At 37.0% G+C, this 25,609-nt stretch overlaps 1 protein-coding gene across 2 annotated transcripts in view; it reads left to right on the top strand.

The window, feature by feature from the left end:
- Positions 1-24,797, top strand: part of LOC148828507 (copper-transporting ATPase 1-like) — a 45,077-nt gene extending 20,280 nt beyond the window's left edge. The window contains exons 6-23 of one of the 2 annotated variants that reach the window (XM_088924831.1): positions 915-1,078; positions 1,163-1,324; positions 1,589-1,665; positions 2,040-2,256; positions 3,754-3,987; positions 4,566-4,657; positions 5,431-5,558; positions 6,181-6,335; positions 7,903-8,037; positions 17,702-17,896; positions 18,903-19,085; positions 19,666-19,876; positions 20,108-20,257; positions 20,346-20,488; positions 20,831-21,034; positions 21,827-21,944; positions 22,539-22,641; positions 23,358-24,797. In XM_088924831.1, the coding sequence (XP_088780957.1) occupies positions 915-1,078; positions 1,163-1,324; positions 1,589-1,665; positions 2,040-2,256; positions 3,754-3,987; positions 4,566-4,657; positions 5,431-5,558; positions 6,181-6,335; positions 7,903-8,037; positions 17,702-17,896; positions 18,903-19,085; positions 19,666-19,876; positions 20,108-20,257; positions 20,346-20,488; positions 20,831-21,034; positions 21,827-21,944; positions 22,539-22,641; positions 23,358-23,628 (2,942 nt within the window). In that variant the 3' untranslated portion in view covers positions 23,629-24,797. The remainder of the gene's footprint in view (positions 1-914; positions 1,079-1,162; positions 1,325-1,588; positions 1,666-2,039; positions 2,257-3,753; positions 3,988-4,565; positions 4,658-5,430; positions 5,559-6,180; positions 6,336-7,902; positions 8,038-17,701; positions 17,897-18,902; positions 19,086-19,665; positions 19,877-20,107; positions 20,258-20,345; positions 20,489-20,830; positions 21,035-21,826; positions 21,945-22,538; positions 22,642-23,357) is intronic. The other variant, XM_088924832.1, reaches the window with a different exon arrangement.
- Positions 24,798-25,609: the final 812 nt, after the last annotated feature.

Genomic DNA, 25,609 nt, shown 5'->3' on the forward strand with positions numbered 1-25,609 from the left:
TATTACTTTTGTGAAGTATAATACACTTCTAGTGGAAGCAAATAAAACAGTTAAAAATAAATATAGGAATTGTAATTTTACAGGCTGAGGTAGGTGACAATGGAGGTGCTTCTAAGAATCTAGACCAATTGGGTAGCTCCCCAAATACTCCTCTAAATAATTCACCTAAATAATTAAGTTCTGGTAATAATTAATTACGAGTGTCAAAAGTGTAGGATAAAAGACAGAACAGAGATAGAAGGGTGGAGACAGGAGGAGAACTTTAACATGTTTAAGTACCAGATAGGAAATAAGTATTTGAATCTTGCTAAGAGAGCTTGCTATTCTGTGTTTTTTTTTAAGGAAGCTCTGATTTCCTGAGTGAATAATCCCTCAGTTAAAAACGGCCTCTCCTGATTATTGGTTGCATTTTAGAATAGGGAGACAGATTCCCCTTTATTTTATGGCTTCTGGGTCTACATATAGAGAGATTTAACCACAGGTTGTATCATTATTAGTTTAGAAGGCAGCTTATTTCTTCTTTGGGACTTTGTAGGCATTATGAGTTTGAATACCTGGTAGCAATCTGGGGTTTTTCTTTGTGGTCTCTGGAGCACTTTGTTTTTTAAAGTTGTAAATAGTGTAACTTGTGTGTTGTGTTTTTTGTACTATTTAGTTTAGTTTGCAGATTGTCACTTTTAATATTAATTTAACCAAATGACCTGAATTATTATATATACTTCAGAAAACTGAAGCTCTGGTTTTAAAATTTACATAATGGCAAATCTCTTGAGTTCTTGTTTTTGAAAGTGTTATTGGATGTGGAAGAAATTGTGTTTTTTTTAGCTAGATTGAAGACTAGCTAGTCTGACCAATGTTTTTTTTTTTTTTACAGCCAGTAGTAAGTAATTTCTCTCCTTTGTTTTTTTTAAAAGGAATTTATTCTGTTCTGGTGGCGTTAATGGCTGGAAAAGCGGAAGTGCGGTTCAATCCTGGAGTCATCGACCCTCCAGGCATAGCCGAGCTAATCAAAGAGCTGGGCTTCACAGCATCTGTTATCGAGAACTATGATGAATCAGATGGCAGCTTGGAGCTTGTTGTGAGAGTCTTTTATTCATCTAATGTATAATGTTTGGCCTTTCTTGACTTTATTTGATTGACTTTTATTCCGTCTATTTAACAGATTAAAGGAATGACCTGTGCCTCATGTGTCCACAAAATAGAATCCACTTTAATGAAAACCAAAGGAATAGTTTATGCCTCAGTCGCACTTGCAACAAACAAAGCACACGTGAAATATGACCCAGAAGTGACTGGACCACGTGACATTATTAAGTTAATAGGGGTGAGTGCTTCTCCTGTCCTTTCTTGGTTTGCTAATGGTGTCATGATCCCCTTGACTAGCACAGTATGATTTGCTTTACATGTTTTAGACATTTCAGGCAGTTGTGGCTTCTTGCAGATCATGCATTGTAGCGCAGATTTTTGTGAACATCCAATTACATTATTACAGATTAAAATGTTGCAAAGTAAAATATGAACCTTTCGTAACTCCTCCATATTTTAACATAAGACATTTGGATATAGATGTTCTATTTTCAATTTACAGGATTTGGGATTTGAGGCTTCATTAGTGAGGAAAGATCAATCAGCAAGTCATCTAGACCACAGTCAAGAAATAAGACAGTAAGTCAGATGAATCCACGGTAAAGCTCATCTGTTATTTTTAAGTTGTCTTGCTTTGGTATTTAACTCTATTATTGTTGTTTTATACATATCTTTAATTTTCTTTAAGATTATTCAAAAGCAATAAAATTGGGTGTGGTTTATCACTATTGTTGCCTTACTCTATTCAAATAATCAAGAATCTACAAAAAACACCTATCCTGTTTGATCAAGAGTGAGATATGTTGAATATAAGCAGATATGCCTCCTATTGATTCATTATTATTGACTATAGACTTTCATGTACTAGATGTTAAACTGATGGATGTTTGATTCCTGAGTCACTATGTTTGGAATTTTGCAGTGTGATTTGATATGGTTTTTATTTGTCTTAGATGGAGGAGGTCCTTCTTCATAAGCCTAATATTCTGTGTTCCTGTGATGGGGATGATGATCTATATGATAATCATGGACCATCAGGTCCTTAGTGACAGTCACCACAATGTCAGTGACATTGAGAAGTACCACTCCACTATGTTTCTGGAGAAGCAGGTCCTGCCTGGTCTCTCAATCATGAATTTAATCTCTTTCCTCTTCTGTGTTCCTGTACAGGTAAGAAAATCAGTCTTAAAGAACTGGAATTAATTGTTAAAACACCAATCACAGACAAAATGCAGGTGGGCAAGCTTTCACCATTAAAGGTCCTAAACTGTGGAATGCAATGCCATCATTTGTACGGGACTATCCCATTGTTGCCATTTATAAAGTAAGACTGAAAACATGTTCTTACAACTTGGCTTTTTAAATTGTTGCATTTTTCATATTTATATACATGTTTTCAGAATGGATTTTTTTTCTCCTTTACAATTTTTTAGGATATCTTTTTATGTATGTTCTGCTGTGTGGCAACCAACATGCTTTACATCTGTGCTCATTAAAAAGCGTCATAATCTGGAAAACACTCCTTAAACAAAACATTTAATGATTGTATTCCAAAATGTTTCTGCCAAACCTGAAATTGGTAGATACACATTTGAATGTTAAAGGGGAACTGCAATGGTATTTTTATATTTTGCGGTTAGAAAGAATCAAGATTGAGTGCACTTCAAACCACAATAAAAGTAAATTGTACCCAGTAAGTTGTAAAACCTCAAATTGACATCACAGAATAGACTAACCAGGTATTCACAGCATCATCGATTCAGAACGAGGCAACAACATTTCTGGTGGGAAATGTAATAAGCGGCCTTATTACATTGTAAAGAAGCAGGCATGTGAATACATCTATTTTAATCCACTTGAAATATTGCTTTTCAACTTTGAGATGCTTTTGCCAACAAATACTACTTACTTGTAAACTCTGCATGAAGATCACTTTGGAACATTTCTATGGTGAAATGTCTGCTGCACAATCTGTACTTATTTGGTCGTACATCACATTACATTAGTCATTACAGTGACTAGTGAGCAGGAAGGGACACATCACGTCACAAAATTTGAATGCAAGTAACATCGATTAATTTATTTTGTTACTGAGATTTCATAACCAGTCCAAGAAATTAGGACTGCAGTTCCCCTTTAAATCAGTGCCTTTAGTACACCTTTAGAAGAGTGCAGTTTTCCTTTCAAAGTATGGGGAAAGGCAGAAAGACATTTGATAAACCCCTTCTGTAACTACTTAAACACCTACAATGTTTGCTTACAGGGCTGAAGAACAAACATGCTTTCTTAGCAAAGAAATTTAGAAATATATAAGTTTCCTTATAGTATATTGTAAATATTTTCTTCATTTAGGTCTTTCCTTTCGTGTGTAGTTCAATTTATGCAAATATATCTGCTTAGTTTTATATTTTTAATTGAACATTTTACAGTAGCCAGTCTAGTATACAATAAGAATTTTTTTTAAAACAAGATTTTAAAATGTCTGAAGCAAACTTTACATTAGTTATCAACTATGCCAAAAAGATGCTTATGTTATTTTTAAAGTATTATATCAACAAGGAATTGTAACATTACTTCAGAAAATACATTTTTAAAGCAGTTTGTTTGCATATCCAGTTTGTTTTCTTAGTGGATAATTATTATATTAAATGTTCTTTTTTTCTACAGTTTGTGGGAGGCAGATATTTCTACATTCAAGCATATAAAGCAGTAAAGCACAAGACAGCCAACATGGATGTGCTGATCGTCCTCGCTACCTCCATTGCCTTTGCATACTCCCTGGTGATACTCCTTGTTGCCATGATTGAAAAGGCCAAAGTGAACCCCATCACCTTTTTTGACACTCCTCCAATGCTTTTTGTATTCATTTCATTGGGGAGGTGGATGGAGCAAATAGCAAAGGTATTACTGTTTGTTTTTGAAAAGTAGGAGTTGGGCCAGCAGAGGTCCACTTGTCTGCTACATTGATCTGCTACCAACACAAAGCTACCAGTTCAGAATTATAGGTATTAAACTCCTCTACAGGTTGCATTCAAAGCAACACCTGTACTCCAGTTGACAGACTCTAATTCTTCTTTGTGATGCTGTGCAGAGAGAAGTTTTTCAAATACTCTCAGTTGGAGCTAATCGACTGTGATGAATAGCACAGAATTTGAACGAAATTAAATATAAACTTTGGCCTATGCTTTAACTGCAAACAAAGGAACCATTACAAGACACATAGCTCATTTAGTTAGGAGTTAATTTATATTTTGAATTTTAGAACTTGGGTTACTAACAAGAGTAGGCCATTTAGTTTGCTAGAAGTTTAAGAATATATTATCTCTTTTACAATAGTTAGATTTACATTTTGACTTAATACAAACCTCTTACCAGATGAGCTTTGTGGAATTAGACAACTAAGAAATAAGAACTGAAACATGGAAGTGTGGCTGCAGCAGAATGGATATAACCTCTTTTGTCTGCTTTCATTTTTTCAGAGTAAAACCTCAGAGGCCTTATCAAAGTTGATGTCCCTGCAGGCTACAGAAGCTTCTGTTGTCACATTGAATGAAGACATGTCTGTGTTGAGGTATAAATCTTTATATTGTCATTGGAAGATTAATATTTAGAATTTCACAGTTGAGTCTGTGTGCAATAGACAAAGAAAATATTGCAATGTAACAAAATCTGATAAGTACTTGACATTGTAACTGGGTATTAAACACATACATACTAAAAGCTTTGCTCCCTTTATGCGGTGGTGTACACGCTTAAATAGTCCCCAACTGTTAGGATTAGTTAATAATTAATGAAGAGATTAACAATTTTAGCAGTAATCTTGAGTCCATCTTGTGGGAGTAATCATGTGCAAATCTTGAGCATCACTTATTTAGAGTTCTGATCATCAAGGCCAAGTTCAAATTTATTTTGTTGGTCATAGTGTAATATGTAAATTAGAATATAGTTAAAAGTACTGCTGTATAGCATTATGGTGTTCACATCAAAAGGCAAAAGAGGCTATTAAGTCAATAATGGAACAATTATTGTGGCACTGAATTATAAGAAAAAAATCACTAGTGACTTGAATTCTCGTAAAAAAAAACCTTTAGTTGAAGTTGGAATGCATTACTTGTGCTAACAATTATTTTTAATATCACAATGTTCCATACAGTGTCAATATTTTCATTATATCAAATATTTTGATACATGTAGGAGACAAGTTTCTAATCAGTGATTCTCTTAAACAGTTCCAAATTACTGAGCCCCTTTAATGATTCTTTTATGCCAGGACCTTGTTCTTAACCAGAATTCGCTTATTGGATATGACCCTCTTTTGTTGTCTGGTTTGTGTCCTGTCTTCAGTGAGGAACAGATTGATGTTGAGCTGGTGCATCGTGGGGACATTGTCAAAGTGGTTCCTGGGGGCAAATTCCCAGTGGATGGACGGGTTATTGAAGGCCATTCCATGGCAGACGAGTCTCTTATTACGGGTATGGATTGTAGGATTATAGGATGACCTTTAATTTTGGTTATGGTTTGTTGCAGTGTTTGAATGCATGCAAATTTCACCTATGCATGTTTAAATTGTACTGATTTTAAATGTTAAAATTATAGTGATGTGAAGAGCTAATAGCTATTTTCAGTTTCTAATACAGTGCTGTCTTATGGCATGCTACAACCAGATGCACTCATCAGCCATTATATTGCCTCAAAGTTATTAATTGTATGAATAATCTAAGATGTTTTATAAAAGGCTAATTGTCTAAAAAGATTGCTTTTGAAGACATTAAGAAAAATAATACTGTATAGTGATCCTTTAGATTTTCATAAAAAGATATACATGTTTTATTGTGCCTAAATTGCAATATTTGCATTTCTTCACATTATTATAATTGTGGAATTATAATACAAGTTTTGTTTTCAGCTTTTGTATTGCTGTGATCAGTGTTAAGTGTTCTGTAGCTATTGTTAGTAATCTTGTTTTTTTCTTATTAGTGACTGTCCAGCATTAGATTCACTTATTTTTGAAGTTTTCGTATTGTTTTATGTTTGTTTTCCTTTGTCGGACCAGGGCCTTTGTGTTGATGATCTGCTGCCTTTTTTCATTACCAGGGGAAGCCATGCCTGTGACAAAGAAACCAGGCAGCTCTGTAATTGCTGGCTCCATCAACCAGAATGGCTCCCTGCTCATTCAGGCCACACACGTGGGAGCAGACACTACCCTGTCCCAGATCGTCAAGCTTGTGGAGGAAGCACAGACCTCCAAGGTTCTCTTTGTTTTTTGTTGAGTGTTTTTTAACTCAAGCAACAACTCCTAAGTCCAAGTTCCTGTCTAAAGTTAGAGCAGGAGTGGACAAGAAAACAAAGCATTATTGGAAACACTAAGAGAGTGCCCAAGTAGAAATAATTTGCTTAGCAGATGCCCTTATCAAGGGAAATTTACAATCGATTTAAATTCACATGACATTAAGTAATGTGACATACTTGCTGGTGGGTATCCTTTTATATGCGTTTCTGTGTAAAAATACTCAAAGTCAGGTGAAGAAACAGTGCTCTTTTTTTACAGTGGGTAGAAAAATAAATCAAAACCAAATCCAAGTTCTCTCTAAGCTTCTTCCTCACTCCCACTCTATAAGCACAGGCGAGCACCTAAGCCAATTAGCAGTGCCTCTCTCAGACCAACATCTCTTCAAAACTTACTCCAAAAACACCTCAAGCTTCATGGGATCATCAATTAATAATTTGCTCACTCCCTTGTTCCGCTGGTGCACTGCTTAACAGAGGCTTTTGATACTGATAACTGTTCTTCACAAGCTATGATATAGAATAATATACAAAGGTAGTAATATAATGACAAAATGTTTACTGAAAAATTCAACGTAAACTCTTAGTTCTACTATCGGAATTTTTTTTAAATATGAAGTACAAACACACTGAGAGGCACTAAAAAGCAGTTGATCTTCAAAGAAATTGTCTCAAATCACTTTTTTTCACCAGTGTGAACCAAAATAAAGGGTTAGGGAATGTTTAGATGTGTAGTAAAAAGGCTTTCCTCATGCTTGTTTTTGAATTGGTGACAACTGTGCAACTAACGCAACAGTGCAAAAATGGTGTAGAATGCCATTCAAGCCGAAGATGTCAAGATTTATGTGCATTGTGCATCCCTGTCAAGTCAGTGAATTCGTCATGAGTTCTGTCATCCTTCTGCAAGATGCCGTGACTGACAAATGTTTAAGAAAGTTGGTATTTGATTTGGTAAATGCTGGAATGATTAAAAAGCTTTGACATATCATTTTAATGTCCATCAAGCAACAATATATTCACTCTAAACTGTTGATGACTAGTAGTATTATTCATATCACAGATAGACAGGAGTGGAACATTTTCAACACATCTGTAAAAGATTTCAATCTGTCAGAACTTAAGAAAATGCTGCTATATAAGGACTCAAAAGAGGTGAATATTTAGAGTAAAATTTGAAGATGTCTGGAATCTTGCAGTATTTGGCATTATGGACAGCAAATGGAAATAACTATAAGGAAGAGCAATTTGTACAAAACTGTAAACACTATCATTTTGGTAGAGGAGGAGTGATGGTGCAAATGTTGTTAATGTTGAGATGCAATCAGAATTATTGGGTAGTCTCATTACTCAGCTCAATGTGGACAGCATCATGCAACCAGTCTTCCATTCAGCACTGTAAACAGCTTATTTTTTCAGTACTGCCTTCAAGCACATTACAGGTATTTTATCTGCACATGAGACTTTTTTAAAGTAAGGGGTCGAATAAATAATACTGATGTAGTGTGATGATTTGATCTTTCTCTTGCACAGGCACCTATTCAGCAGTATGCGGACAAGATCAGTGGATATTTTGTTCCCTTCATCGTTGCAGTGTCAGTCCTAACCTTGTTTGCCTGGATTGTGATTGGATTTGTAAAGTTTGAGCTGGTAGAAAAATATTTTCCAGTAAGTGAAATTTATTTTTTTTTCTGAATGTAATGTAAATAAATTCTATATTCCTATATATATGCTATGTATATGCTATACTCCTCTATATATTTTTATTTAGAGCCATTGTTGTTCATTTAAAATTATTAACCGTACGTCACTATTTCCTGTGTTTTTGTTATATAACAAAAGTAGTTTCTAACCCAGTTAAAATGTAGCATTACAAAAACAGAAAATTAAATACAATTGCTATGTACTAAAAAAGATGTAGTCTATCTTGCATTAGCTCATAAAAACCATAAACATCTTGTGACATAGTGAAAAGTATTTGCTTAAAGGCAGGCAATATAATAATTATTAGACCTTTGCTCGGTAAACCACATGACTCTGGTAAATCAAGCTGGAGATTTCTTTATTGCAATAAACAAAGGAGGACAGCAACAGGCTTGTATTCTTGGAAGATGAGCAAAATTTTCATATAAAAACATAGATTTTATAATTGGTCAGTAGCAGTTTCTTACCAAATAAGAAAGGTCAGAAAGTTACAGTTACAGTGGGTATAGAAAGTCACCACCCCCTTTCAAAATGTGTACATTTTGTTGTATGACACTCTGAAAATAAGTACAAATTAGTTTTGTTCCATTTTTATTTACACACAGTAACCCACATTAGCCAAGTGAAAATAAAATTCTAAAACATTCTGAATATTACAACAGTAAAATACGTTATTTGGATAAGTGAACACCCCCTTACAATTGCATTTGTAAACTTGCTCAGGTATAACCAATCACCTTACAGATCACACAACAAACTGATTGGCTCCCACCTGTGATCAATTGTGGTGGTTTTGATTAGTTCACAATAAAAGCAGCTGTTTCTAGAGGATTCCACTGCTTGGAAGTGCATTTCAAAACAGTGAATCCAGTGTGGGCGGAAAGGTGCTTTCAAAAGAACTTCAAAATAAGTTGTGGAAAGGCACAAGTCAGGAAATGGGTATACATTTTTTTTAAAGGATTTAAGTATCCCATGGAGCACAGTCAAGACCATTATTAAGAAGTGGAAGGCGTATAGCACCACCCAGATCAGGCTGTCCCTCCAAACTGGATGACCAAGCAAGAAGGAGACTGATCAGAGAGGCTACTAAGAGGCCAATGGCAACTTTGAACGCATTACAGGCCTTTATGGTAAAGACTGGTCATTGTGTGCATGTGACAATATCACAAGTGCTCCACAAATCTGGCCTTTATGGGAGGGTGGCAAGAAAAAAGCCACTCCTTAAAAAAAGCCACATCAAGTCTCGTTTATGTTTTGCTAAAAAGCACCTTAAAGATTCTGTGGCCAAGTGGCAAAAGCTGTTGTGGTCAGATACCAAAATCAAACTTTTTGGCCGGAATACAAAACGGTACGTCTGGCAAAAACCTAATATATCCTACCATCCAAAGAACACCATTCCTACAGTAAAGCACGGTGGTGGCAGCATCCTGTTGTTGGGGGTGTTTCTCTTCAGCTGGGACTGGGGCACTTGTCAGGATAGAAGGGAAGATGGATGGTGGAAAATACAGGCTAATTCTTGAAGAAAACCTGCAGCCCTCAGCCAGGAAGTTGAAAATGGGAAGATGGTTCACCTTTCAACATGACAATGACCCAAAGCAACTGTACAGTGGCTGAAGGACAGGAAGGTGAATGTCCTTTAGTGGCCTAGTCAGAGCCCGAGCCTAAATCCAACCAAAAATGTTTGGAATGAGATGAAAAGGGCAGTCCATCAACAGTCACCACACAGTTTGCCTGAGCTTGGGACAATTCTGTAAGGAGGACAATTCATGCGGAAATATATGGGCAAATATTCCTCCCTCTAGGTATGCAAAGTTGGTAGAGATGTATCCAAACAGATTCAAGGCTGTAATTCAAGCAAAAGGTGCTTCCACCAAGTATTAACTCAGGGGAGTGTGCTCTTATCCAACCCAGTTCTACTTTTTATTTTTATTTTGCTTTCTCTTTTCACTTGGATGTTGCAAGGTACAATTTGTAAATAAAACTGGAAAAAGTCTGATTTTATTTGTCTTCTTTTTGGACTTTAGTGCAACAAAAGGTGAACGTTTTGAAATGGGGAAGTGACTTTCTATACCCACTGTAGGTCACCCTTGAACAAATAACAAAGACCATAATCAGCTAAGACTCTATTCCCTTTCATGTCACCATTCACATATAGCAGTAGTTCTCAAACGTTTTGGACCAAGTACCACTCCTGATCAAACCAAAGCATCCAAGTACCACCTACAAGTCATCTTCTCATAGGAACCCCAGAAAATCTCAATGACCAACATGAGCGCGCATGCGCATACGCTCACATACACATATAATAAATATTAAAATAATAATTTTATTTGATATACTGTAGCGCCTTTAAAGGTGGCTTCTCAAAGCGCTTTATAGAATGACAAAAGGAACAACAACAACAATTAAAAATAAACAATAAAAAGCACCATTTCAGTGAGAGGGGTGAGCCTGTTTAGTCGAGCAAAGCAGATGTGAATTCATTGTTCGAGCCTTGATGCAATTCACAGCAGAGTCTAACAGAATTTAAATTGTCAGGCATTTTCTTGACGGCCAAGGCCTTGCGGTGGATGCTGCAGTTCATATCTAGAGCAACCTCTCTAATTCGTGCAACTACACCGCTGTTTTGGCTTGTCATCGCTCTAGCACCGTCTGTACAAACTCCGACGCATTTTATCCAGTCGATGCCATTCTCTTCGATAAATTCATTCAGAAGCTGAAATGTGTGCTCTCCTGTAGTTCCTGTTGGTAGCGGCTTACAGAACAGAAAGTCCTCATGGAACATGCCCTCAAACTCGTATCGAACGTAAACGTGCAAATTGGCCAAATCAGCAACATTTATAGACTCATCTAATGTTAGTGAAAAGCATCTGCTGATCTTAACGCGCTCTATCAGCGTACTTTTACATCATCCGCCATATCAATAATTCTATGAGTGATTGTGTCTTTCGGAGGGGGCAGCAGGTTGAGCTGTTTAGCAGATTTTTCTCCACACATAATACGTGTCAGATCTTTGGCAACGGTAAACAAAGTTCTTCACAAGTAGTGTGGGGCTTACCTGCTTTAGCAATCCGCAAGCTTGCATTTTTCCCCGTTTTCATTTCAGGAGTTTGTCTCAGAAGTTAAAAGAAGTTTTTATTTCATGCACATGGGAGCGAAACACGGAGACGCTCGGTGTATTTTTCTCAAATTAACCTAGAACAGTTCTTAAATATTTTTCTGTTATCTATCACGCTTTCCTGTGCTCACAAGCTTGCCAGCATTCGTAGTATGCATTTCTATGCTTTCCTGTGCTTACAACATTGGCATTGTTCCAAAATCACGCACATTCTCCTACCTCCCTATTTGCTGGAGATAACTTTTTTTTAAATACAGTTGGTCACTTAAGTTCGTAGCATGCATTCCTATACAATGGTATAGAATTACATTGTAACTCTTGTGTCCACTCAAGTATTAGCGCGCGCTGTATCAAAGTACGTAGGCTGCGTATTCGACACGAACTAATTTTATTAAAATAGAAAATATGAAAACCCATCCCAATTTTTCAGTGCACACAACAAAGTTCCGGGGTCATATGGCGTACCGCCTGGTGGCGTGCCGCACCCCACAACTGGTAACACGTACCACGGTTTGAGAACCACTGGCATATAGGATATCTGCGTTACACCTCCACTCAAGAGACCTTGAAGAAACCTGGCCAGCTAGGAGTGTGCAAAACAGTAAAACAGTTCTTGAGGACCTAATTCTTAACTCCTAACAGGCATGGGTTCCGTCATATTGAATATCAAAATTATTAATATTTTTAATTTTTAATATTTTTAAAAGATATTTCTCTTTATACAAAGGTTTTTATACTTTAAAGCAGCAAGGCCAGTTGTTGGAATCACAAGCAAAACTTTCAAAAGAAATTAAAGACCAAGGAAAATTATTACACAGGCTTGTCTTCTGAAGATCTCCAGCAAGCAAAGAGGCAAATCATCGGGAAATCATGGTTATTCAAACATTTTTGGTAATTCTCATTTTTTTTCTAAAATGATAGATATTCATATTTCAGCTAAAATCTCACTCTAAGATTATCCATTTAAGAAGTCTGCACTTCCATCTGTATTCTTACAACTCAACTGTTTTAGCTACAAGCCATTCTCATTGTTGAATGTTGAATTAAATACAGTGCCCTCCAGAATTATTGGCACCCTTGGTAAAGATGAGCAAAAAAGGCTATGAAAAATGTCTTTGTTGTTTATCAGCTTGATCTTAAACTGAAAGTATGAGAGAAATCTAACCTTTCAGTGAGGTAAAATTATTAAAAGAAAAAATACATCTTTATAAAAAAATTATCAAAAACACGTGTGACACTTGTTACAATTATTGGCACCCCTAGAAATTCCTATGAACAAAATCTAGTTGACATATATTCTTATTCATATTTTACTTTTTTTAAGCACCCCTGAGTCTTTAGGAACTCTTAAGTGGCCATCCATGATTTCCTGTTTCACTTGGGTATAAATATGAGATGACACAGGCCAAACACCTTTAGTCATCCATCAACATGGGGGAGATCAGAGAATACAGAAATGAAATGAGACAAAAGGTTGTTGACCTTCATAAATCAGTCAATGGCTATAAAATAAAATAGCTTCACACATGAAAATACCCATCTCCACTATTAGGGCAATAATTAAGAAGTTTCAAACAAATCCTGGGGTCACCAAGTCTCCAAAACTGCAATTAGATGCCACCTCCATGCCAACAAACTATTTGGAAGGTTTGCCAGAAGAAAGCCTCTGCCTTGTTCAAACCACAAACGTAAGCGCCTGCAGTTCGCTAAACATCACTGGAACTTTGATTGGAAATGGGTTCTATGGTCAGATGAGACAAAAATAGAGCTTTCTGGCAACAAACACCAGAGGTAGGTTTGGTGTAGAAAGAATCAAGGTCATGCAGAAAAGAACCTCGTCCCCACTGTGAAGTATGGCGGTGGATCTGTGATGTTGTGGGGCTGTTTTTGTTCCAAAGGCCTTGGGAATCTTGTTAGGATACATGGCATCATGCACTCAAATACCAGAAGATTTTAGATCAAAATCTGGCTGCCTCTGCCAGGAGGCTAAGACTGGGTTGTGGTTGGATCTTCCAGCAGGACAATGATTTAAAGCATACCTCCAAATCCACATAGAAATGGTTCACTGACCACAGAATCAAGCTTTTGCAGTGGCCATCCCAGTCCCCTGACCTAAGCCCCATTGAAAACCTGTGGGGTGAGCTGAAGAGGAGAGTCCACAAGCGAGGACCAAGGACTCTGAAGGATGTGGAGAGATTTTGTATAGAGGAATGTTCTCAGATCCCTTTATATGTGTTCTCCCACCTCATCCAGCATTATAAGAGAAGACTCAGTGCTGTCATTTTGGCGAAAGGAGGGTGCACAAAGTACTAAATGCAAGACTGCCAATAATTGTGACACGTTTTTGAGAAAAATGTTTTATTTTTTAAGGATTTTTGTTTCTTTGAATCATTTTACTTTACTGAAAGGTTAGAATTCTCTCATATTTTCACTGTAAGATCAAGCTGATAAACAACAAAGACATTTTTTCATAGCCTTTTTTGCTCATCCAATAATTCTGGAGGGCACTGTATATGTAAAGCCTTAACTTCGTGATTTGAATCTGCACTAGCTCAATTCATTCTGTTCAAAAATTTTTTTTTTTTAAAAGCAGACCTAATGCAAGATGGAAATTTAAACTAAATATAAACTAAAAGCTTTAGTACTTCCAAAGGTATAGTATTTCTAGAAACAAAAAGATTTTTAAGATCAATATATCTCTTAGATAAATTATACAGTGCTCTGTCAGCCTTGGTAACGACTGTCATAATATGACAACCTTTTAGTCTACATAGTGTAGTGGTGTTAGGATTTAAATTTACTGTAACAATTAAAAATTGGAAGATTAAATTATGAGTGTACTTTGATGACTGTTGGGAATCAATCAAACAGTAATTTACTGTCTCCCACAGTTTCTAAATAAACAGTATACAATTTATTGATATAACACCCTAACATGCATAACAAAACAACAAATGCAATAAAATATATTCGTGAAACAATCTGCTGTTACGGAAGGTTGATTGTTCGCTCAGGGATTACAAAAATCAGAGTTAACTTCAGATGTTTAAATACATTCACTGTAACATGTTATAGCCTACCATGTAGGTTTTATCATTCTCATATAGTTAAATCACATTTTTATTCTCGCATACAAGTAGATGTACATTTACTGTCATGAACTAAACAAAAGTGTTTGAAATAATAGTTTAACTCTTGAGTTTTATACTCAATAAATATCCATTGGTCAAACTTTCTTGATGAGTTCAAACTTACCACATCTCTCATTCAGGATTCAACTTATATTGCCCGGGGAAGGTGGCACACCTGTGCCTTGTATGGAGTGCGTCGTCTTCTGGGCGTTTTACATCACGGATCTCCTGTTCTCCCGTTCTCCCTAGTGTGGTCCAAAGGATCTGTGAAGTCTAGGACACCCTTTTCTATAGTACCATCCCTCAATACCATCTCTCACAATAGGTTCAATGTTATAATGCCTTTAGAAGCTATCAAATGCTAGAATTATAGTAATAGGCATCAGGACCGTATTAATGTTCCACAAAATGGAGTAACATCCTGCTTTATCTCATACACTCTTATACACAGCATCCTTGTGGTCCATAAAAACATAACTAGCTTTGAAAAAAATCACAGGATAGAAAATTAATTTGGCCAGATCTGTAAGCCAATTCCTGAAATGGCTTACATTGTAGAAAGTTTATATTTATATTTCACATATTTGCAGTATACTCTCTCTTCGAATACTGCTCCTGGGCAGCGTTGTGATGTTCCCAGCATTCCAGTCTGTATGCCTCACTTGTACTTCACACTGTTTTCACTATGTAAAAAAAGTTATTGAATCTAACATTGCTTTACCTCTTTCAAACAGGGACGTTGGATGTTGGATGACTTTGTTAAAGAAATAAATGTCACAAGCACCACATTTTTCATGTTATTTGTTCACTCAGGCTCCCTTTATATACACTAGGAACCACATGAGGCTCTGATATAAGTAGCAGACAATCTGAGAGGGTGAATACTTTCCATGTTTAATCATGTTAGAACATGTTTTTTGTTCAATCCCACCTTTTTTGTGTTTCAGGTCAGCATAACTACTGAGACAAATGAACTTAAAGTAAAATAACCTAGTCTAAAGTTTGTGTTTGGTCACACACACCTTACACCTACTGTAGCAATGAATGCTTCAAGTCATCACATGACATCAACTGACATTTGACATGTTCTTTTCAGATGTTTTGACCAGCCTTAACTGAACCTAAACTAAAATGCTTGCTCAAATTCAGTTCTAAAGTGTCTTCTTCCTGATGAACGTCTTGGTTAAGTGTTAAGAGTATGTTTTGAGTCATTGTCTAGCTGTTAGGTGAATTGCCACCAAATGCGTTTGGAGGCATTGGTTTGGACATGGGCAAGCATTTCTGTACACTTCAAAATTCATGCCCAAGCCATGATGCTACCTCCACCACGCTTCACAGATGAGGTGGTGTACTGAGGATCATTAGTTATTCCTCTTTCTCTTTTTTGCCTTTCCGTCTCTTTAATAAAGGTTTATCTTCATCTCCTCTGTCCTCTGTCCATACAGTTTGGCTCCAGAACTGTTGTGGCTCATTTGCAAATTATAATCTGGCCTTTCTGTTTTGAGTGCTGATGAGAGGTTTACAGTATAGTCCTTGTAATTCTCCTATTGACGTCTTCAGTGCACAGTGAATTGAAATACTTTCACACCTGCACTCTGGAGACCGTCTGCAATCTCTTTATTATGGATGTTATTTTAGGTGTTTTGTTCACAGCTCTAATGATGTTTCTGTCAACAACTGATGTCATTTTCCTTGGATAACCTGGTCTTTGCCAATTACTTACTCTTCCAGTAGTTTCTTTTTCAAGACATTCCATTACCAGTTTTGCTATGCCCAATTTAAGTGGATTTCTTTTGCTGTCAGCTCAGTCTTCATTTTGGTTGGTCTTCTAACTTGAGATGCAGACCCAGAATATATACTCAAAAGACTAGAATCAAGGCTGTACGTTCACAACTTTTTTTACGTTTCCACAAGTAGTGCAACATGGAACACCTGAGCAATTAGAAAGGTCTGTCAGCCAATTGTCATTTATGCTCACCTGAAATGGAAAGATCGAGCACAACAAATTACATTATTCTAACATGGCTAAACGTATGCAAAATTATACCCAGAAAAAAAAGTTAAGTTCTATAATGTTTGATCCACAATATTAATTTAATTTGCACACAGCAACAATGACAAATTTTAATTCAACGTCCCAATACTTATGGTTTTTACTGTATTTACTGTTTCCGATAATCTGAAAATGCAACTTATACAATATACAGATACTGTGCAAGTTACATTAATTGGGAAGTAATATTTATTACTATTTTATAAAATAATAGTATTTTATGGGCTTATCTGGAAATCAGAATCTTCCAGAATTGCAAAAACAAAGGCAGAAAAGGCAGTTGATAACTACATGCTTGTATTCTGTTATGTACCAACTCAGCAGTTCTGGCCCACGGCATTAAATCCATTATCTAGTATTCGTTTCCACAAAAGCCCTGTCTCCCCATCCCTTTGTTTAATTTGTGACCTTTTGGCTCTGGATCCACCATTCAAATGTGCATGGTTGCTGCTGTTCTCCCTCACTGTAGCAAAGGAATTGAAGTTAATGAACTGGAAAAATGAGACAAATTTGGCACTAACTAGCTACATCTTTAGACAGAACATGCATGCATCCTTTGAAAGACCCACAGTTTTCTTACCACACCTTTCCGTAAATTAAGATCTATGTGAGGAAAAATATAACAAGAACTGAACATTTCATATGTCTGCTGGTGCAAATTAAAAAGAACTTAGAGATAAAGTCCTGTAAAGGCACAGTTGTGTATAAAACATTTTAAAGTCTCCAAAGATCTCTTTGTGCATGATGAAGGTGATCCTTTAGGAAGTGGAAGTGAAATGCTACCCATTCAAGCTTGCAATTGGCCAGGGAAGAAACTGGTTAGAGATACAATGGTGAAGTCAGGTGCCATTTTGAAAGAGTTACAGAGTTCAGTGGTTGAGATAGGAGAAGACGTGCAACATATTTCATGTTTCTCTCTTTTGTTTGCATTGGCTTTTGCTGTAGATTTTCTTATTCTCCAAAGACTTCACTTTGATTGAATTCAGATTTTGAATAAAATATTTAAAAAGTGTATGCATAATTTTTTTAATTCACAAATTGGGACTGAATGCATTTTCCATGCATGTGGTAATGCATGTGGTAACTGAGTAGTTAATAGAAAATAGAATAGTTTGTGAATAAATCAAACTTTTTCTGAACACTTTAAAAGTATATTGTTTTTTAGCTAAATGTATGCAACACGGTATGTCTGCACAGTATGGGTTTTCTTTTGGCTGCTGTGCTGTTTGTGGCTGTGATGATGATGATGATTTTTGACCAAGCTAGATAAAGTACTTGATGGCTTCACCTTTTCAGTGACTTTACCTGTTACTGTTGTTTGCCCAGGGATACAACAAGAGCATCTCACAGTCAGAAGTGGTGATCAGGTTCGCCTTCCAGGCCTCCATCACCGTGCTATGCATCGCCTGCCCTTGCTCCCTGGGCTTAGCAACGCCAACCGCTGTGATGGTTGGCACTGGCGTTGGGGCACAGAATGGAATCCTCATCAAGGGTGGGGGACCCCTCGAGATGGCACATAAGGTAACTAGCAATTAAGTCATCCTTCAATCGGTGGGAAAGGATGTGTAGGTGGAAGTATCTGTTGTGATGGAATTAGCCAAGAGTCTAATGACAGAACCCAAAATTATAATGGCCTCAAGAAAAATAATAAACACTAAGGAAAACAGGATGGAGAGAGTAGCAAAGAGTTACGATAATAATAGTTGAGAGATGTTTGTATTTGTATGGTACTTTTCATCTTGAGGGATCACTAAGTGCATCACATATATAGTATGAACTCCATTTAATCTATCACTTAATTATAGCTCTGTATGACACATGGCAGGAATCCTGTGTCAACAACCATTCTATATAGTAGATCATGGAAAAGAAGTAAAAAAAACTGTTTCAGCAATTCAATTAAGAGGGAAATGAGGACACTGAGGTTTGAAACTTTTATTGCAAACAGTGTCAATGTTATCCCGCTGTTATGGGTCTTTAGTGACCATGTAGTCAAGACCTCAGTTTAAGGTCTCAACCAAAGGAGAGCATCTCCTACAGCACATTATCCCCTGTCACCATACTGGGGTATCAGTTTAGAAATTCTTCTCCAAAGGGATGTTCACCATCATGTTGTAGCAGGAACATGGCTTTCCTTAGCAGTGTCCCATAGCAGTAGTTGTCAGGACCAGCCTGGTTAAACGTCTGATTTGTTTGCATATGCAAACATCACATTTTTCATGGGTAAGGGTTAAGCTCTGAAGCGGTCGGGTCAGAGTGCACTATTTGTGAGATCTTGGTGTTGCTTCACTTGGGTTAGCAGCCTGCCTATGCATGAACACACTTGTACATAACAGAAGTTATCAATGTCTGTGATACAGGATACACACGCAAAAGTGAAATTTGTTTCTAAAACTAGTAGCGAGAAACAAAAAAACTTAAAAGAAGGTGTTTCCTTTTTATCTGAAAAAAATACAGCTATTGCTTACGAATGCTGCCAGTCTGTCTGTAAATTACCCGTTAGCCTCATTGTCTGTCTTCAACACAGATCAACACCGTGGTGTTCGATAAAACTGGCACTCTCACATATGGCACTCCGAAGGTGGTTCAAGCCAAGATTCTGGTGGAGGGGAACCGGATGCCCCGTTCCAGGCTGCTGGCCATTGTGGGGACTGCTGAAAACCACAGTGAGCATCCGCTGGGAGCGGCCATCACTCAGTACTGCAAACAGGTGAGGTGCATCCATATGCTTCATTTCACTGACTAAAGGTTTATTTGTATCAAGAACCTTCTTGGGTTCCTCTGATTTCCTGCTAATTTATTTTGCATTCTGTCACTACGAAAGTAATATAAAACAAGGCTTCTCCCAGCAGACAGTAGAGAAAGGTATCAAATGATATCACTCCGTGCCTTTTTCTCTATGACCTGACATTATTAATAGAGCAAATTCGGAGACACAAAATAGTCCCTTTAACGCTTGTGACAATTTCTTGAAAACTGGTGGTCAAGGCTATATTTGTTTTATATAATTGTGTTTTATAATTCCCAGCCTTGTGGTAGAGTGGCTCCAGGGATGGAGAGCCATAAAAAACGGACAAATCAATTTATAAGACCTTCCTGGCCTTCATCTGAAACTTAAATGGTTTTGTCATTACAACACACAAAAAAAGACTTTGCAAGAAAACAGGATTTACTTCAAAATAATAACCCACGAAATATTACAAACTGTTACCTATTACTGTTACCTATTACAAATACGAACAATTCAGTTGGTGTACAGTTTTTCAATGTTGTTTTATCTCTGAATGAAGGAGCTGGGGACAGAGTCTCTGGGAACTTGCACAGACTTCCAGACTGTGCCTGGCTGTGGAATCCGATGCCAGGTCAGTAATACGGAGACGCTGCTGAACTGCTTGGATAGCAGTGAGGAAGAGAGGAATTGCCAGAATGCACCTCTGGTGCAGATTGATGGCAGGATCAGCACTATCAAGCACCCTCTTAATCTGGACTCTGAGCCTTCATGTAAGTGGAGACTGCACTGAGCAAACATTAAACAGTTGTATTTTTGTAACAGTTTGTATGAGACCCAAGCCAAGTTTTATTAGCTCTTAATTGAATCTCAAAGTGAACTGTAAATTTCACTAAATTGAATCTTGTCTGTTGAGGACATAAGTCATAATGCAAGAAACAGTGAAACAGAGAATGTCATGTTCAAGCAAAAAAGCAGGGATTTATACATCATTCTCTTTAAAGTAGCCATGGGACAGTCCAAGCCCTACACAGTCCTGATCGGAAACAGAGAGTGGATGAGGAGGAATGGGCTCCAAGTCAGAAGAGAGGTTGATGAAGACATGATTGAACACGAATGTAAAGGGCGCACTGCTGTCCTTGTGGCAGTTGATGGTAAGTCCCGGCTGTGTTTCAAATCAATGCTTTGACGTCTATTAGAGAAAACCTTCAGCCAAGGGGTTTAACTAGTTTTCCTGTGCAGGCCTGCTTTGTGCAATGATAGTTATCGCAGACACTGTGAAGCCTGAAGCAGAGCTGGCCATCTGCTCTCTGACGTCAATGGGTCTGGAGGTGGTGTTGATGACTGGGGACAACAGTAAAACTGCAAAGGCCATAGCAGCTCAGGTAGGTCATTTCACTATTTTGATTTTTTGTTTTACTCATTTTATAGGTGCCGCTTATGTTTAATTTATGTTCATATTCCCTTGTACCTTGTCTGCCATTGTGCAGTAAAAGTCACTAGAAATCAAGAATAAAGGTCACAAACCAAAATGACAGTGGCATTGTGTGCACTGAGTTAAATGTGCACAAAAGACTAAACCGATAGCTTGATTCTAATTATATTTTTTTAAATGTATTATAATGACTTTTAAAGAATCAGAAGGAAAAATTGTCTTCCTTGTTGCAATTGGAGGCAGAGCATGGTTCCTAGCATGGCAGATTTTAAGTGGTCTCATCTTGTTACAGGTGGGCATCAGGAGGGTGTTTGCAGAAGTGCTGCCTTCTCACAAGGTGGCGAAGGTGGAACAACTGCAGAAGATGGGCAAGCGAGTGGCCATGGTTGGGGATGGAGTGAATGACTCCCCTGCTCTGGCCATGGCAGATGTGGGCATTGCCATCGGCACAGGCACCGATGTGGCCATTGAAGCAGCAGACGTCGTACTAATTAGGGTAAGGAAATGAGGGCGAAGGGGACCGATACTCTGTAATACTCCTCACTGTTAAGTGTTTATGAGACTTGATTAGCACATTAGTTTCTTCTTTGTCCTAAATTTGTTCCCAGTTTGTTGTATGAAAACCTGTTATGAGAGCATTGTCTTTTGTGTGGTATGTTTCTGCCGTGTGGAGATCTACACAGAGTTTATCTTGGACTAAGTGCATTTTTAAATAAAAACAACTGAATACTGTAAGGTCTTGACATTTGTAAGGATCCGGTACAGAGAATAGTTGCAAATAGCCAAATTCGCAAAAAATCTAATTCTACCCTATACCATTGCATAATGTTCTAAAGTATATTGCATGTATGGTTAACAAACATGATAATTAAAGTATTAATGCATTGAATTAAGTTAATTTAAATAACATTGATCAGGTAAAAGAACCAGTAATCACAAACTTACAAATGGGCTAAAATAAACATGAATCCCTCCTCTGAATCCAGCCTGCACTTTCTCCTCTGCCTCTGTGACTATCATGCCAAACTACAATTATGCTCTTCCATACCAGACCCCATCGTCCAGAACGAATCAATAATAAGCAAATTAGTGAATGTTAAAGTCACAGATGTTGAGATGCTACTGTACTGCGAGAGTTTTACATTCAAAATCTAAAATTAAAAAAAAACATTTGCAGTCTCTTTCCCCTTTTTTATTTTCCCCAGATAATGAAAATGCATCTTTTTTTAAAAAATGTAATATTAAGGTAGTAGCCTTCTCAGTACTATTTACCCTTTTACATCCACAGAATGATCTTCTGGATGTGGTTGGAAGTATTGATTTATCTAAGAAAACCGTCAAAAGGATTCGGATTAATTTTGTTTTTGCCTTAATTTATAATCTTGTTGGAATTCCCATCGCTGCTGGTATGTATGCATGTATGTGGAATGTTCTTTTGAGTGATGCTGCTGTTCTTTTATTTTTTTGTTTTTATTAATTTTTATTATAAAATGATATCAGGATACTTGCAGGGATCATTTATATTGGTCGTCATTTACATTATTTTGTACATAGATTTCCCTTGCAAGAATAGAGTTAAAGAGCAGCTACTGGGAGCAGTAGTTCATATATTTGTATCAATATTTTTCTTTTCATGAACATTTTCTTTGTAACAACAATATATAGAATCATTTACAGGTAACTCCAATAAATAAATCCATCACAAAAATCAAAACTATACAGTATATTATTCTCTATCGCAATTCTCAGTTCTGCAGGAAATAGCATGTATCCACCGACAGGCATATTTTACACACAGTAAGGATATTTGCTTAAACAGCACTTTATCATCAATATTATCAGTACCTCAACAAAATTATTTTTAACAGTTAATTTGTTCATGGCATGCAAGGATCATTAAGAAGCCCACTTTTTTAATTAAAAAAATCTACTGTATCCTAGCCCACCTTCCAAAGCGTGTTGGTAATATCTCGGAGTAATATCATGGAGTATCTCCACAGGTGTGTTCCTCCCCATTGGACTAGTTCTTCAACCCTGGATGGGCTCAGCTGCTATGGCTGCTTCATCTGTGTCTGTGGTGCTGTCTTCACTCTTACTCAAATGGTGAGTATTACCTGCTAGTGGTGCTTCAGTTCTATCGTGGACGACTGGTCTGGTCTTTACTGAGGTCATAAAAGTATTAGCAAAAAAACGAGGTAAGCTTGGGAAATATCCAGGTATTGGAATTAATAGTAATTGTGTGAGATGAGGGCCTGTAAAGTATTATAAGCACTTGAATTTTATTCACATTATTGAAAACATCTAGAGAAACTCGCTGTTCATTTATTTAATATTTATCCATGATTTTGTTAGCAGAAGAAGGGCACGTAATTTAAAAGTTCACCTTAGTGTGTCCAAGCAATACCTGAAGTCTTTGTATATTACAAAAGGACTTTCTGTGCAAATCACACAAGCATATTTGAAGAATTTAAAAATCTTGTGCTTCAGTATACCACAATACATGAAAATAATCTCTGAGGAAATCCATGCCATTTAAGTTATTCACTGTGTAAACTATTATCACTATTTTTAAGTATTATAGAGTGGACAGGAGGGTAGCATAAACAATAACAGTGCCTGTCTAAATATAAAACTATGTATGTAACAATGCCTGTCTAAATATAAAACTAAGTATGTAACTATATTAGGTTGATCAAAACTTTAAAAAATGTCAAAACAATTAAATTCTAAACTGAAGGCTGAGTATTTTTAGTACGGTTTTAATTGCACTTGTAAGTGCAGCTGATTAAAAAACGTTTTTTATGTCTTGCTTTCTCAAGTTACACCAAGCCAACAGCCGAGAAGCTGGAGTCACGCCTGCGAGGCAGAATGCAACACAGCCCCTCCGACATCAGCGTCCACATTGGCATCGATGAGCAGCGGCACAATTCTCCCAAGCTCAGCCTCTTTGATCGCATCGTGAACTACAGCCGAGCCTCCATCAGCTCCCTGAGGTCAGACAAGCGCTCCCTCAACAGCATGGCCATGCACGAGCCTGACAAACACTCTCTGCTAGTGGCTGACGGCCGCTGCGACGAAGAGACTGTGTGACAGCGCCAGGGGGACAGCTCTAGAGCTCCACTTCTCCTCATCCTGCACATCTTGCTTCAGGGAATTGGACATCCAAGCAAGGGGCGCAGACAGTCATTCCATGGCTTTCACTCCGTATTGGGAATAGTGCTTTGATTATTTTTCAGAGGCACTTCAGTGTCAGATGTTTTATGTTATATTGCCGTGTACAAATTTGAATTTTTAAGCATCATTTTTATATTTTTTTCTAAACTTATGTTGAGTGATTATTAGCCTTAAAGTACTACTGTACTACATCAAAATATAAATGCACCCAGTATGTGGAGAGCCTTGTCCTTCGTGAAAAAGCACATGCTGGGTTCATATACAGGCAGCAGGTGCATGTATGCACAGACACAGGCGTATATGGAAAAAGTGAACACCCGCTTAGTGGCAATTTCTAACAATGATTTTAAGATTTTTTTAAATAAAATATTACAGGATTCCTTTTTAATTACTTGATTAAGGAAAAAAAATGTGAAAACCCCAATAACTAAGACCTAAAAAATGGTGTTACAAAGTTCAGTAATATTAAATATCATATTCAGTTTATCTCGTACAAAATATTGTTACATATAAAAAAACATTTTAACAGTTTGGTTTGTAATGTGCACCACGTCACTGGCCTTGCAGACTTGGAATTTCTTTTCAAATGTAAAATGAATGTGTTCACCTTGGTGATCCTCATGTAGTAATGCTCCATGGCATATAGCCACCATAGTCAAGTAGTAAAGTTCTTAGTGCAGGGGTTGTACAGGTCACATAAGAGTAGCATTTACAGTGTCTAAGTGTTACAGTTGTAACTTACTGTACTTTGTGCCTACTGTTTTCTTGCTTTTCACAAGCACCAAAAAAAGTAAAATGCCTATTCTGTAACTATTGCAATTATAGTCATTCCAAAGTTGCAGACATCAATCAAAGTGTATATAATCGTTTTGTAGGTAGATTCAATGATAAATTATTCTATAAGTCCCTTTGTAATCTATAACAGTATATTTTATTCTTATATTATGATTTATAAATGCAAAAACGTCATCTACAAATAGCTATTTATTCATCTGAATTACTAGTTATAATGAAATTGTTAAAAGTTTCTATATGCACTGCTTGGTTATTGAAGGACATTGCAAATAAACGTTGCATTTGAAAACAAGTAACAAGTAGTTTGCTTGTGTTGCCTGAAATACCACTGTTTGTGATTAATAAGTAAAATTTTGACTATTATTGTGTGTTGCTGACTTTTTATGTTTACTTCATAAAAAAGTTCTTGTACAGGTTGTTCCTTGAAAATGCAATCTAAGGAAAAACATTTTTTTTTCTATGAAATGATGTGATTCTTGCACTGTGCAGCATTGCCAGAACACCACAAACACTGGACTTCACATGGAGAAGGAGAGGAAAAATGTTCTAATAGCAACTATGAATAAACATTTGAAGCAAGATAAGCCTTGTGTAGTCAACTATTCCAACTCATGTTAAATAAAAAATGGTGATTCTAAATGTATTAGAAAAAGAACAAGGAGAACTCCAGCCCTCATCAAGAGCTGCATTGTCCTCAGGATTTCCATCCACCAGTGATGTTCACTCCTTATATTTACTTAAGGTTGCCTTTCAATTGCAAACTGCTACGATTGTCCTCTGTTCCCCCAAGATACAGAAGGCTTCTATACCAAAGACCTGTCAATCTAGGACCCACTATCAGCTGCAACACAAAGCATACAATGAAAAACGGAGCCATTTATTCACATGTAGAGGTTTAATGGCATGACAGATGAATTATAGCGTTCTCAAAGCAGGTACAATTAACACAACATTGACACTCACAGTACAAACATTATTTGAAATTTCCATGCATCACATAAAACATTGAGTCAGACTCAAGTCTGTTCCCAAGGCTGTGACAGAAGATCACATACAAGGCTGCAGCTTTACATTAGTTTCATCCCCCAGCAGGATTGGAAGA

Source organism: Atractosteus spatula, chromosome 9 (genome assembly GCF_055471065.1).
Source record: "Atractosteus spatula isolate fAtrSpa1 chromosome 9, fAtrSpa1.hap1, whole genome shotgun sequence".
Classification (NCBI taxonomy): Eukaryota; Metazoa; Chordata; class Actinopteri; order Semionotiformes; family Lepisosteidae; genus Atractosteus; species Atractosteus spatula.